This window comes from Lucilia cuprina, chromosome X (assembly GCF_022045245.1).
Source record: "Lucilia cuprina isolate Lc7/37 chromosome X, ASM2204524v1, whole genome shotgun sequence".
Taxonomy (NCBI): Eukaryota; Metazoa; Arthropoda; class Insecta; order Diptera; family Calliphoridae; genus Lucilia; species Lucilia cuprina.
Window position 1 is genome coordinate 6,072,849 of NC_060949.1, and position 16,481 is coordinate 6,089,329.

The 16,481-nt window shown below is 30.0% G+C and overlaps 1 protein-coding gene across 1 annotated transcript; it reads left to right on the top strand.

The window, feature by feature from the left end:
* Positions 1-1,487: 1,487 nt before the first annotated feature.
* On the top strand, positions 1,488-3,664 carry LOC124418651 (E3 SUMO-protein ligase ZBED1-like). Its single transcript, XM_046945502.1, has 2 exons — positions 1,488-1,600; positions 1,663-3,664. Exon 2 carries the CDS (start codon positions 1,669-1,671, stop codon positions 3,631-3,633), a length of 1,965 nt encoding a protein of 654 aa, XP_046801458.1. The 5' UTR covers positions 1,488-1,600; positions 1,663-1,668; the 3' UTR covers positions 3,634-3,664.
* The last annotated feature ends 12,817 nt before the right edge of the window (positions 3,665-16,481 follow it).

Consider the following 16,481-nt stretch of genomic DNA (forward strand, 5'->3'; position numbering starts at 1 on the left):
CATCGCTGGCGAGCTTTTAGCACGTTTGTTTCACACGAGTGACTTCCGCAATAGAAAATGTTTGTAGGGAAGAAATCAAATTTAATAATATATTTTGTGTGCAAAAAAATAAAATAATTTTTTATATGGCTTAGACAGTCCTTAGGATTGATATCACGCTTTTTAAAACTTGAAAAATTTATATTTACTTAAATTAAATTAGCTTTAAAAAATGCATAATATTGCTTCATAAAAGTATACGAATTTTTCTTATATTTCATATTTGATCATATTATACGAAACACAAATTTTATAATCGAATGGTTTTTAGGCTTTAAATTGTTTTAAGGGGTTACTATCAACCGAAATGATATATTTTTGGCCCATTTGGTCCATAATTTTTGGGGAATTGTACCCTTATTTATGTAATATCATTAAAATGGTGATTTTTGGCAAAATTTGTAGTATTTTTTTACACAGATAAAATCAAAATTTGATATTGGGATTTAATAGACACCTTGGAGCATATAGTAGTATATAGGCGAAACTAATTGTCAAGGACCTAAGTCCCCTGTCAAAGACCTAACTGGTGAGAATGTATTAGTAGAAGCACAAAAATAAACACAGTTGTTCAAAAGGTACTAAATAAAAAATGTATTTCTTAGACGTTATTATTCTTTGTGTGTTATTAATGAAATTTCATATGGTAGTGAATGAAAATATTAGTTATTTATTTTTTTGAAAATATATTTTATCTCAAAACATATTATAAACACGTCTTTTTGTTATTTTTTTGTTGAATTAAAAAAAAAATGTAAAATACTTTTTTAATTTTCAATACTAAAATGTACAGCTTTTCATTATTCAATTTTAATTAAAATAAAATGTCAAAGAATAAAAAATATTTTTTTTTTTCGTTTGTAAAATATAAATTATTTTCGGAGTTTTAAATAAATAAAGTGTTGAAAAAAATAATAAACATTATGTTTAAGTGATAAGAAAAACTAATAAGTGGTAAAATCCTCGCAATTTTGCGAAGAAAATTTGATGTTTAGTAAGCAGGGATGTTAAAGTTGGTACAATTGTACTTTTTTTGGTACATTTTGACCTTCTAAAGTACCGTGGTTAGGGATGCAAACGATACATCGATATTTAGAAAACATCGATGTTTTGTTCATAAACATCGATGTTAACATCGATGTTTTTATAAACGATACATCGGCGATACATCGGCGTCAAAACCAAAAAACATCGACATCGTTCTTTTAATATGTGCCTGTGCTTTTTTTCTAATTGATTAAAAAAAACTAAAATATAATAGTGTTCCACTTTTTAACAGTGTGATTCGAATATATTTTAAACTAAACATTTTAGAATTTTACAAAAAATATTTGAATTACGTGTATTCACCCTGTTTTATATTTTTTTCAAATTTTTTTTATAGATTTAAAAACAACAGAACACGGAATGTTCTGCTGATGTTTAAAGCGTGTTTGTGTGGCATCACTGTCATCGTTTTTTTTAATAAATAATTTCTGTTTATTATTTTTTACATTCTTGTAAAGTTTTGCCATAAGGTGCTGCCGCATACTTAGACAAATTTAGCAGTTAATGTATTACTGTAAGTTTAATTCCAATTAATTTTCCTAGTATACATTTGTACCATATATAAAATATTTATAGAACACAATGCCACCAAATAAATTGAAAAGTAAAATTTGGACTTATTTTAATAAAGCTGGGGATAAAGAAGCTGTCTGCAAGATATGTAACAAAACCCTAAAAACTTCAGGCAATACGAGTAATCTTCGTGGTCATTTAGAAAACGTTCATTCGCAGCAACTGGCAGATGAAGATGTAAAAAGCAAGAAGGCAAAAACAGGTGGTAGTACCATTGACAATTATATGGACGTAGAAACAATTGATATAATTGCTTCAACCAGCTCAGCCAGCGTTGAAAAAAGTGCTTCATCACAAATTTCACTTGGTAGTACTGCGTTAACCATTGCAGCTGTCAATTCCAAAAAACCAAAACAACCAAATGTTGATGACTTCATCAGAAATATGAAAAGTATAGCCACGCAGGATGGAGCTAAATCAAAGAAAATAACTGAAGCTGTTGTGAATTTTATAATCATGGACAATAAGCCATTTGCCACAGTAGAGGGTAAAGGCTTTTTGCAGCTAATGAAGGAAGTTTGCCCATTGTATAAAGTGCCAAGTCGAGAAACAATAAAATCTAGGATTGATACAAAATATGAGGTTATGAGCAATATTTTTAAATCATTTATAAATAATGCAGAAAGTTATTGTATCACCTATGATATTTGGACAGAAACAATGCAGAATGAATCATTCGTAGGTGTTACCATACACTTTTTGGACAAACTTAAACTCCTCAGCGGTACGTTAGGTGTTTTTGAATTAACAGAAAGTCACACATCAGCGTACATAAAGGAGAAACTTAAAGAAATTTTCGCCGAGTGGCATATTTCTGTTCCCAAGGTTTCAGCTGTAATCACAGATAATGATAGCAATGTAATGAAAGTTAATAGAGAAATATTTGGTGAAAAGAAAATTATTCCTTGCTTTGCTCATACCATCAACTTAGTTGTAACTAAATCCATTGACAATGCAACAGACTGCACGGAATTAATCAGCAAAGTTCGAAATATAATAAAATTCATTAAAAGAAGCGTCAATGCAAGTGATGAGTTGAGGAAAAGACAAGTAAATATGGGATTAAAAGAAGGACAAATAAAAAAGATGATCCTTGATGTTCGCAGATGGAATTCTTGCTTTTATATGATACAGCGGTTCATAGAATTAGTGTCAATTATAGGAGCAATACTGTTGAATCGGCCGGAAGCTCCCCCAATGATTTTAAGTAGCGAAATAGACTGCATAAAAGAAATGATAGAAATTCTGAGCCCATTTGAGAAACTAACAAAGGAAATTTCTGGAGATAGCTACGTAACCGTGAGTAAAGTTATTCCGCTAGTAAGCTGTGTCTGGGAAGTAATAGAAAATATGAAACCAAAAAATGAAATGATTTCCCAATTTAAAGAAGAAATAAAAAAACAACTTGGGAGACGGTTTGATAATATAGAACATTCGGCAATTCTTTCTATCTCAACTACACTCGACCCTAGATTTAAGTTTATGCATTTCAAAAATTCCATGGCCAAAGGAAAAGTGATAAATTGCTTAAATAAGTATGTGCGAGAATTCAATACATCAAGCTCATCTACAACATCCAATAATGATACATCTGATGATGACGAAGATAATTCAGAATTTGATATCTGGAAATACTACAAACAATTAACACACAAAAATATGAAAAATAAATCATCTTCCACAGCTGTAACAGACACTATCAGTGAAACGGAAGTACAGATGTACCTGTCATCTCCAGTTACACCAATAAAAAGTGACGCTATTGAGATTTGGGAGGATATGAAATCTCTGTTTCCTAAACTTTCAAAGATTGCAATGCTATATCTCCCCATAGTTGCAACCTCTGTGCCAAGCGAGCGTTTGTTTTCGGAAGCAGGAGCAACCATTACTCAGGACAGAAATAGGCTTCTAGGGACCAGATTATCAAAGCTTCTTTTCCTTAACTCTATTACAAAATTATTAGATTGTAATTGAAATAAATAATATTTTTTCATTAAATCCGAAATATTTAATGTATATTGATTTTTAACAAAAAGGTTAGCAAATCGTAACAAATCTAACTGGGCCTGAAAATACCACTTCAATTTCCAAATTTTGCCAAAATAATTACTATTCCTTAGTGATAGACGAAAGTACAGATTGCAGCATTTCTAAAACTTAGCTATAGTTATTCGAACTTTTGATGGTCAATGCCGAGATAGATTTTTAGGAATGGTGCAGCTAGAGGACTCCACTGCAAATGGTATATATTAAAGCACCATTAAAGCGCTACGTGAAAAAAATATTCCCATTCAAAATATGGTTGGCATTACAACGGACAATTGCGCGGTCATGATGGGATCTCAAAATGGAGTTCAAATTAAATTTAAAAATTTAGTGCCTCAATTATTTTCAAATGGGTGTATTTGCCACATTTTAAATTTAGCTTCTGTGGCTGCCGCAAAACTCGGAATTCCGAACGAAATTGATAAATTTATAAGAGATATTAACTACTATTTTTGCAACAGTGCTAGTCGAAGAGTCGATTTTGTTAAATTCCAAGAATATTTCGGGGCTGATATTCACATAATATTTAAATATGCAACAACCAGATGGCTTTCTCGGCAAGAAGTCGTTGACCGGATTGTGGAACAATGGGAGCCACTACAATACTATTTTACCTTAGAAAATTTTGAGGAGGATGTCAGAAACGAAAAATTATTGTTTCTTTCATCAGGATTTAAAAATCCTTCTTTTAAATTGCATTTTTTATTTATGCAATATATACTTAAAATTATTAACATGGTTAATTTAGAAATGCAATCAGAAGATGCGCGAATTCATGTATTTTTACAAAGGCTAACTTTTTTATTCCGTCAAATAGCACGTAATTTCATGAGAAAAAATGTTTTGGATGACTGTGATATATCTATCGTAGACCTTTACAAAAATCACATGCCCATTGAAGAAATTTATTGCGGAACAGAAGTGGATTTATATATTTCTAAAAATAATATCAATATTGATATTGTTAAAGAAATTAAAGAAAATGCCAAACAATTTTTTATCAAATTTTGCGAAGTTTTAAGAACTAAAGTCAACTTTAATAACGAAGTATTAATGTGGTTCCATAAATTTACTCCTGAAAATGTAATTTCTGGTAACACAAGTAGTATTGTACCGCTTCTAGCAAAAATGTTTCCGAATGAAATTGCTAATTTTGATTCAATTAATAATCAATTTAGAGCTTTAGCTGATGTCGAGCGACTGAAGTCGTTAAAAAATGAAAACATATGTGGTTTTTGGTCGGTAGTAGCTAATTTACAAAATGAGATGAATGTCCATATGTTTCCAGATATTTCTAGAGTCGTTGCTGGAATTTTATCCATTCCACATTCGTCTGCAAATGTGGAAAGAGTTTTTTCTTTTCAAAATATAATTAAAACTAAGGAAAGAAACAGACTACATGTGCCAACATTATCAAGTCTCATACAGACAAAAGATTGGTTAAGATCGACAAATTCATGCTGCTATGATGTAAAAATACCAAATAGTTTATTAACTAAACAAATAAGTTCCTGATTTTGATCTCATATTTTCATAAGACTTTTATGTACCTTATTTTATTCATACATATAATGTATGTCAGACGTCGGCGCTAGTATTGTTCTGACAACGAAGATTTTCGGCAAATTACATGTACACAACACGATCGCATACGAACCTCTAAACAAGAGCATCAAAAATACAAATATTTTATTTAGTTGCTTGACAGCATTCAACAAGGCAGGTTGATGTCGCTTTGTTAAAGAAATTGCAAACACAACTTGAAAAAAACAAAAACAACTTGCAAAAGCAAGAGCATAATTTACAAAAACAACGTACACTCTAAATAATTTTCTAGAATGCATAACAATGAAAGTAAATAAGTTAATCTTGTTTCATACTTTTTTTGTACATTTTAATTAGAAATGTTGTTTCTATGTGAAGAAATTATCATTCTTAAGTACATTGATTACACATTGTCCATAAATATTCGCATTTTACAGTAATGCAATTTAATCTTCAAAATTAAAAATAACCAAATATTTTTTTCAGTGCAATTTCAATGAAAAATATGCCAATAGTGTGTGTGTAGTGGTGATTTTTTATCTGCCTCTCTATCCGCCGGTATATGATGTATGTTAATGTTATGTTTTGTTTTTATGTACAATTCAATTTTTATGTACTTTTTTATGTTTTAATAAATTTTAAAAAAAAATGGTACCGCGAAGGTCCAAAAAGTACAATTTTTTTTGGAGGGTGGTACAAAATTGAAAACCCTATTTAACATCCCTGTTAGTAAGTGCGTTTAGTTCTCACAAGTTTGTTTTATTCTCTCAGAGCTCGTCTGTGTGAAGAGAATAAAAATTTTTCTTTGAAAACCCCTTCAGTTTCGCCTATATGTACTACTATATGCCTTGGAGTATCTAAAAATATTATTTTTTGTTACAATAATCTGTATCTAAACGATCCAAGATATATTATTGATATCATTATTCCGTCGCTAATTCAATATATTGGAACTTAAGTCCATTTTCATAATACAAGTGTCAAAAAAGTTTTCTTGTATATATTTTTTCAGATATCAGCTTTTATATATTTTAAGTTTTCAATGTATTGTGGATGTGTACAACTCCAAAATATGCCTCGAAGAAACACCATTCAATATGGTAGTATCATTATTTTTATATACCAATGACGTCCAGGCTGCATGCCACTATATCATTATGGCCTAACTCAAAAATATCGATATCAGTTTAAATATTGATTACTATGATCAAATTAAACCCAAAATTTTGGACTTACAGTGTTATTGTAATGGGCAACATAAGCGTGAAAGTTTCGAATAGTAAAAACTGAAATCTACTGTATAGAATGACGTTTTGTTAAAGCATGTTTTGGAATTGTATACCGATATAGTGTATTGAAAATTTAAAATATATTAGTGCTAATATGTACATGAATGTATACTAGCCAACTTTGTCGGAAAATATCGACCCTAGTGGTACGAAAAGGGACTTAAGATCCTACAATTCAATTAGAAACTGAAGAACGACACCAAAAATACATCTTGGAAGTTTTAAGTACAGATCCTTATAACAAAAATTATATTTTTATATACATCAAGGGGTCTATTAAATCCCAATATTAAAGTTTGCTTTTATTTCTGAAAAAAAAGAAAAAATATAAATATGGTCAAAAATCGCCATTTTAATGATATTACATGAAAAGATGGTACAAATGCTGCATAATTGTGGAACAAATTAGACAAAAATTTCGGTTGATAGTAACCCCTTAACACAATTTTAAGCAAAAAACCACTCGTTTATAATTTTTGTGTTTCGTAAAATATAGTGATATATGAAATACAGGAAAAATTCAAATGCTTTTGTGAGCAATTTAATGGAGTTGTTTTAAAAAAAGTTAAATCAGTTGAGGTAAATGTAATTTTTCTAAATTTTAAAGAGTGTGATATTATACTTAGCACTCTCTAGACAATATAACAAATTTAATTATTCATTTCACACACGAAAAATATTATTAAATTATGTTTCTTTTCAAAGAACAACCAAATTAGAATACTTATGTGAGACACTGTATATAAGTTTGTCATTCCGTTTGAAATTTCTATAATATAATTTTCCGACCCTATAAAGTATATATATTCTGGATTCTTATAGATAGCGGAGTCGATTAAGCCATGTCCGTCTGTCTGTCTGTTGAAATCAGTTTTTAGAGGACCTCAGGTATCGGCGAGATCCGAATCTTCAATAATTCTGTTAGACATGCTTTCGAGAATATCGCTATTTGAAATCAGTAAAATCGGTCGGTAAATAACGGAGATATGAGCAAAACTCCGAATCAACCTCTGAAAATTTCATCAATTTGTTAAATAAGCAACAAAAACACTGTATATTGAAAAAAGATGTACACGTGTGTGTAGATGTATTTGGTTTTATTCAGATGTGTATTATGTTTTGTATGTTTGGATGCTGTTTTGTTTTTGCGAATTCTGTTCATATATTTGGATGTAGGTTGGTTTTAATGCGTTGTTTATATTGTTTTTCTGTGTTTTTCGTTATGTATGTTTAGATGCCTGTTGGTTTAATTGGCTTGTGTATCGTTTAGCGTTGTTGTTGTTCATTTTGTTTTGCTTTTGGTGTAATAATAATAATAATAATAATAATAATAATATAAGATTTGGCACAACCGAATATAGCACTTTTACTTGTTTTCTTATTTTTTTTGTAAATTTTCATTATTGTTATTTGTAAGATTTCTATATTGAGCACTAAAAGTATGAAGGGAAGTTAGAAGCTTTTTATTGAGCATATATACAGTGAATCAAATTTGCCTATGTAAAATTTAATAAATTTTAAGAAAGAAATTTATCCGAACAATTATTTTTAGCAAAATAAAGCAATTTGTTTGTTGTATTTTTTAAAGAATATCTTATATTTTAGTTTTCTACCATAAAAAATATTTTAGTAGTGGAACGACTAAATTTGGACATTTCATAACCGATTTATTATCCATATACCTATCAGAATTTATCAATATTTGACTTAACATGAAATCTATCGTTTCATAAGTAATTTTGAATTGGATTCTAATATATCATTAGATAATCAATGGATTTGGACATAGAAAAAATGTTTTGTAAGGTATAAATCTATATATTATAACAAAAATAATCCGGGTATTTGGTCATTTTGTATTTATAAACAAAAACTACATTTAGAAAACTCCATCTATTCGGGGAGTATTGTGTAAATTTTATTTAGAATTGTATAATAATACAGTGCACTCGCGGTAACGTGAACAATATTTTTTTTACATTGACTACTCTGTAACGTGAACAAACACAGAAAGCTCTATAACGTGAACAATTTTTTTCTTATGTGAAGTGAATCAGTCGGCATGAGTGTAAAAAAATCTAAACGTTTGCAGTTAAAAGAAAAGGCATACATTTTAGATAATTTGCAAAAAGGAACAAGTGTGACTAGTTTAGCAACAAAAAAGTATAATGTAGTTTAGCAAAAAAGTATAAAATATTAATTGAAAATTTTATTTCAATTGATATTTTCCAGGGACTGTAAATAACTGTTATTTTTTTATATACCAATATACTCGTAATGATGCGTTTTTTCAAAATACACGGTGATTTTAAAAAACGATTTTAGCTCCACAAATAACAGTTATTTTTTAACGGAAAAATAAAAGTCTGATGGAAACAGTTAAAAAAAGAATTTTATTTTTCCGTCATAAAATAAGAATTATTTGAGGAGTTTTATTTTTTCCATCAAAAAATAAAAATCATTTGGGAAGTTTTGCTTTCCCCGACAAAAAATCAAACAATGTTTTATATATATTTTCAGTCTCTTATTTTATTGAGTTTATCTGACCAAATCCATTAAATAATTGATTGAACTGGCGTGGAAAACATCGGAATCAAAAATGGCAAATGGTAATTTTGTCATGACTGAACACAAGCTTTTTAAATTCTTTGGTAGGCATTATTATTTCAAATGAGTTTTATTTTCTGACGGAATAAATAAAACTCCTCAAATAATTTTTATTTTATGATGGAAAAATAAAACTCTTTTTTTAAAAATTTTATTTGAATTTTTATTTTTATGTTGAAAAATAACTTTTTCAGATGGATTTTTATTTTTAAAGTCACAAAATAACTGTTATAAATCAACTTTTTTGATATAACTTATAACTGTTACGGTCCCTGATATTTTCTCGTTATCTCGTTATACCCTACACCACTTTAATTGGGGTGGGGGGGGGGTTGGGGTTGTGGTATATTGGGTTTGTGCTGTTTGTAACATACAAAAATATTCGTCCTATACCCACATTAAAGTATACCAATCGGCTTAGAATCATTTTCTGAGTCGATTAAGCTATGTCCGTCCGTCCGTCTGGCTGGCTGTCCATGTAAACCTTGTGCGCAAGGTGCAGGTGGCAATTTTCAAGATATTTGGGTGAAATTTGGCATACACGCTTCTTTTGTCCCAAGGCCGAAGCCTATTGAAAATGGTTAAAATCGGTCCATTATTTCGACTAGCCCCATACAACCGTACTCCCCAAATAGGGCCTTTGGGCTTATAATTAATTTAAATGATATATTATGTTAACAAAAGTCGACAAAACTTAGTTTTGTAGAACTTTAAATGCCACTACCGATTTTTGTAATGATCGGGCTTTATTTGACCCTATCCCCCATACAAACTCCCCTTCAGAAAATGACTTAAAGGTCAAAATTCACTTACAAACACTAATAACACTTTTAAATTCTACATAGAAGAAGACTTAACTCTCCTTACCAACATTTTTAAGGATAGGCCCATATTTTGCCCTACTCCCCTTTGAGCCCTCTTGTAAAAATATCTTTTTTTGCAAAAAATTCCGAAATAAAGTTAAAAAAAACAAACCAAATGCTTTATTTTTTTAAATAATCCCCATTTTTAACATACATACTGACTGGTGTCGGCTACGCCCGACTATACATTCATACTTTTTTATACCCACCATCAAAAAAGATGGGGGGTATACTGATTTTGTCATTCCGTGTGTAACACATCGAAATATTGCTCTAAGACCCCATAAAGTATATATATTCTGGGACCTCGTAAGATTCTAAGACGATCTAGCCATGTCCGTCCGTCTGTCTGTTGTTGGCACGATAGCGTCCACAAAATAAGAGACATTGAGATGAAATTTTCCCAAAATATATTTTATTGATCAGAAATGTTTGGTATTGAAAATGGGCAAAATCGGTCAACGATTTCACATAGCCCCCATACAAATGTACCCCCCGGAATACTGTATAAATAGCTTCAAATATTCACAAATTCGTTTTTTATGAAGCAAATACCACAAAATTTCGCATATGTCAGTTTTTTGACGTCTGCAAAGTAATTCTGCATTATGGCGGACATAGGACCATAATTGGCCCTACCCCCATATAAGGTCCCCCTTAGAAAATGACTATAAAGCTTATTACTGGCTTAAAAATGGGAATATAGCGATGAAATTCGACACACATAAGTTTCATGCAAGCCAATATCTCTTACCCAAATTTTACGTATATCGGTCTATAATTGACCCTACCCCCATATAAGGTCCCCTACAGAAAATGAGTTTAACGCTCATTACGCTCTTAAAAATAAAAGTATAGCGATGAAATTTGACATAAGTTAGTTTTTTACTAGCCAAAACCTCTCTATGAAATTTTATGTGGATCGGTCCATAATTGACCCCACCCCCCATATAAGGTCCCCTTCAGAAAATGACTTTACCGCTCATTACTGGCATAAAAATGGGAATATAGCGATGAAATTTGACATAAGTAAGTTTCTTACTAGCCAAAACCTCTCTATGCAATTTAATGTGGATCGGTCCATAATTGACCCTACCCCCCATATAAGGTCCCCTTCAAGTAAGTTTTTCACAAGCCAAAATCTCTTTACCAAATATTATGTGGAACAGGCCTTAATTGACCCTACCCCCAACATGAGGTCCCTATCAGAAAAATATTTTAAAATTCAGTACTGACTTAAAAATACTAGTAGATTTACTTTCGTGTAAGCTAATATCTCTATCCCTTCTATAGCAACCGAAATCTCTCTATCAAATTTTATGAGGATCAGTCCATAATAACACCACCCCATATAAATTCCGCTCCAGAAAATGACGCGAAAAATATGGATACCGCAAGGCAACTCGACATAAAACAATTTTGATTTAAAATCTCTCTACCATATTTTATGACTTTAATGCTCCTTAATGGCTTCAAAATACAAGTAGATCGATGAAATTTTAAACAAATAAGGAACTGAAATCTTCCTACAGACTTTTATGAGTATTGGTCCATATATATATGTATAAATAACCCTACTCCCTATAAAAATTAGCACTGTCAATAGTAAAACCCCCATTAATGGACCTCTTTCAAATGTTACCATGATGTTCTCATTAATATCGATATATAATAATAAAATATTCAAAATATCAGAGTTCATTTATATGGCAGTGATTTGATGGTGGGTATAAAAGATTCGGCATAGCCGAATATAACACTCTTACTTGTTTGTTTTGTAATGGATTTTAATAAAATTTTAGTTTTATATTTTAATAATATAAATAATAATAAAAGAATATCACGCCCAAGCGTGTAAAATACAGATTTATAAATTAAATTTTGATATTTTTTTCATGAAATTTAACAATCGCTAACGTGAACAATTTCGCTAACATGAACTCCCTTGGTTTTAATTAGTTCACGTTACCGCGAGTGCACTGTAATAATAATAATAAATAATATTGATTCTTATTCAATAAATCTAACACTAAGTACCATCCTAGCCACTCTAAGTATGGGGACATCACCATGTACCACTATAGAACTATTAAATGCTAAAATCTTGATTTTCAACCTCATATTTTAAATTTTTTATTTTATGAATAAGATACAGTAGGCGTATTTGGATCTGGATAGCTATTCTTGATTTGGGCTCTAAATATGTATATAAGTGTATGTATTAGGTGAAAAATATTGCTTTTGTTGACGTTACGGTATGATAACCACCTCTATTTTAAAATATCTAAATTAGGTATTTTTCCTGTACTACACGACAGTTCACTTTACATTGGTTCCAAGCAACCTAAGGTCTGTTTAGAGGTCTAAATTTAAACATAGTGTTCCTCCTAGTTCGTATATAGATTTTGAAAAAGATAAATCAGGAGTCCAATAGTTTTCCTTGGATACAAGTCTCCACCCATTGGCAGTTAAAGATTTTGAAAGAGCACTCAGTGCGTTTTTTCTAATAATTCTTTGGATCATTTCATCTATTACTCTATTTTATATTTTTAATGTTATTGATTATACATTATATAATTATATTTTATTGATTTACACTTGTTCTAGAAATCTAAACTAATTATTTATATCGAAATTGCCTCATTTTTATCCTTTAAACATTTTAAGGCAAATAACATCACATTTTCACCCAATAATGATATGACTTTTGCAAATCGCAATTGAAAAATACTTACCACTCTTGCTTTTAATAATAAAACAATAAATTCCAAAAATAATTAAAAAATAATTTGAAAAACCCAATGAAATTAACCTGAATTTTCAATATGCAAAATACTTTATTGACATGCAAATTCTGATGAAAAATAATAAAATACAACAACAAATGCACCAAAATTTGTATTTTAATATTTTTTCTAATTTTTCCCATTTTACACAATCTCTATTTTTAATTGGAAAACATATATTTACTTTTTGCCTATTTTGGAATTTTATTTATAAACAAAAAACAAAATTCTCTTAAACAAGTAAGAGTGCTATATTCGGCTGTGCCGAATCTTATATACCCTTCACCATAGTGTATTTTAAACATCTTTTATAAATTTTAAATTTATTCCCAACTACATTATTATTACATCAAAAGCTAAACAAAAAGAACAACAACACCGCTAAACGAAATAAAAAAATACATAATACATACATAACGAAAAACACAGAAAAACAAAAACAAAATTAACAACGCAATGACGCCAACAGCATCCAAACATACAAAAAAATACACAGCTGAATAAAACCAAATACATCTACACACACATGTGTTCATCTTTTTCTAATATACAGTGTTGTTGTTGCTTTTTTAACAACGCATAAAAAATATGACATTTTTTGATGAAATTTTCAGAGGTTGTCTCAGATTTTTGCTCATATCTTCGTTATTTACCGACCGATTTTGCTGATTTTAAATAGCGATCTTCTCGAAAGCATGTCTAATAGAATTATTGAAGATTCGGATCTTTGATTTCAACAAACACACAGACAGACAGACGGACATAGCTTAATCGACTCCGCTATCTATAAGGACTCGGAATATATATACTTTATAGGGTCGGAAAATTATATTGTAGAAATTACAAACGGAATGACAAACTTATATATACCCTTCTCACGAAGGTGAAGGGTATAAAAAGAGGTAGGCAAAAAACTTAGTTGATTCACTGTACAGGTCTTCACTGTACTCTTCTTCTTCAATTGTGAAGAGTTAAAAATAATTTCAACTCTGAACATTGGTTGAGAAACTTTGCCCTTGTTAAATATATTGTGAATGGACTTCATTTCATAACCTTCAGACAGACTCTAGCGACTTTTTAACGTCATCAGTTGGTACAGAGCTGTCTCTGATAACTACTGACAAACCCTTAGACTTTTTAGTTGATACGTGTAATAATTTATTTTCTCAGAATGCAAACTGTCAACTATTGTTCTAAAAGAGTTTTCTGAGTAAGTCTTTAATTTTGTCTCCTGATTATGTGAGAATCTATAAAAGTGTTTTCGTTTTTATACCCTACACCACTATAGTGGGGAGGGTATTATGCGTTTGTGCTGATGTTTGTAACACCCAAAAATATTAATTCTAGACCCATCTTAAAGTATACCAATCGGTTTAGAATCAGTTTCTGAGTCGATTTAGCTATGTCCGTCTGTCTGTCTGTGTGTCCATGTTAACCTTGTGCGCACGCTACAGGTCGCAATTTTCTAGCTAATTTGATAAAATTTGGCACATACTCTTTTCTTGGTTCAAGGACGAACTCTATTGAAAATGGTTGAAATCGGTTCATTATTACGCCTAGCCCCCATACAACCGTACCCTCCGAATCGACCCTTTAGGCTTATAATTCTACAAAACTTAGTTTTATACACTACTAATTTTTATAGTGATCGGGCCTCATTTTACCCTAGCTCCCATACAAACTCCGCTTCAGAAAATGTCTTGTAGGTCAAAATTCACTTATAATTTCTAATAAAACGATTAAAATCTGCATAAATTACTTTGAGGTAGACGTAAATTCCTCTACCAAAATTTACAAGGATAGACCCATATTTACCCTTACTCCCCTGTAAGCCCTCTTGTAGAAAATCTATTTTTTAATAATACGTAAAAATGTTCCACAATACGGTTAAAGAACAAATTAAATGCTTTATTTTTTCAAAAATTATCAACTTTTTTTAACATACTGACTCGTATAGGGTATCATATAGTCGGCAATGTCCGACTATATATTCATACTTGTTTACTTTTTGAATTTTCTATAATAAACCTAGAAACATGAAATTTAGTATGTTCAGTAGAAATTAGGTGAAAACACATAAAAGGGAACTTTTTGATACTTCTTCGTTTTTCAGCAGGTACTTTTTGAATTTTCTATAAAGCGGATTTTTTTGTACTTTTTCGTTTTTCAAAAAGTAAATAACAATAATAATGGTGAATGGTATATAAAATTCGGCACTGCCGAATATAGCGCTCTTACTCGTTTTTTATATTTTTTAATTTAATAAAAAAATTAATTTAAACTGTTTGAAAAAACTAAAAATTTCGCCTTTTTTAATCTCCATCACAATCAGTGATGAAAGAGGGTATATATGTATAAGTTTGTCATTCCGTGTGTAACATCAAGAAATATTCATCTCAGATCCAACAATTCTGGGTCCTTATATAATTCTTAGTCGATTTAGCTATGTTCGTCTTTGAAAATTTTGAACATGTAAATATAATATGAATTTCACAAATTTTCTTCCGGATCGGTCTATTATTAGTCATGGCCTACTCCGAAAAACACTTAAAAGCAAATATTTCATTGAATTATACAATTATCGGTATAAAATCGACTTGAATAAATTTTGTTTACACATAAACCGCTATACTATTTTTTTCCGGATCGGTCTATTATTAGTCATAGCAGCCAAATAAAGCTATATTAAAGCTTTAAATATGTTTTGTGTACACATGAATCAGTCTCCAAATTTGTTTACAAAAACTACTTAAACATAGTTTGTTAAAAATAATGACATCAGAGTAGAGCTCAACAAAAATTTGTTTGTAAATATTACAAATCATTCTTCAAGATTTTTTGATATCGAGAAGGGTCACACTCACTTAGTGAACATATTTTTGGTCCTAATCAAAATTAGTTCCACATATGCATAAATATTTGTATCCTGACTACAGCAACAAAACTTTTATCAAGTTATCTGAAAATTATATAATTGAATGGTGTAAGGGTACATCCCTTTTTATAACTGTAAATTTTAATTTCATATTCATTGATTTTAAAATAATAGATTGTCAATTATTATATTCAAGAATTTTCATAAAATATAATATACGCACTTGAAAACATTAAATTAAAAATAAAAAACACAAATTTATTTATTTAAATATAAAAAAAGGGATGTACCCCTACAAATGGGTTTTAAGAAGGTTTTAATATTCGGCACTGTATGTATGTATGTATGTATGTATGTATGTATGTATGTATGTATGTATGTATGTATGTATGTATGTATGTATGTATGTATGTATGTATGTATGTATGTATGTATGTATGTATGTATGTATGTACATATGTATGTATGTATGTCTTTAAATATAGATGTGTATGTAAATATGTGTGAAGTAATAAAAAACAAGTAAGAGTCATCACCATCAAATCACTGCGATATAAATGAGCTTCGATATTATGAATATATTTTATTATTATATATCGATATTAATGAGAACATCAAGGTAACATTTAAAAAAGGTTTATTTAAATGGGTTGGTTTCATCATTGTCATCGCTGTACTAGCATTTTTAAACCATTAATGAGCGATAAAGTAATTTACTGATGGGGACCTTAATTAGGGGGTAGGAACAATTATGGACCGATCCCCACAGAGTTTTGAAGAGAGATTTAACTTACACAAAACTGGTTTATGT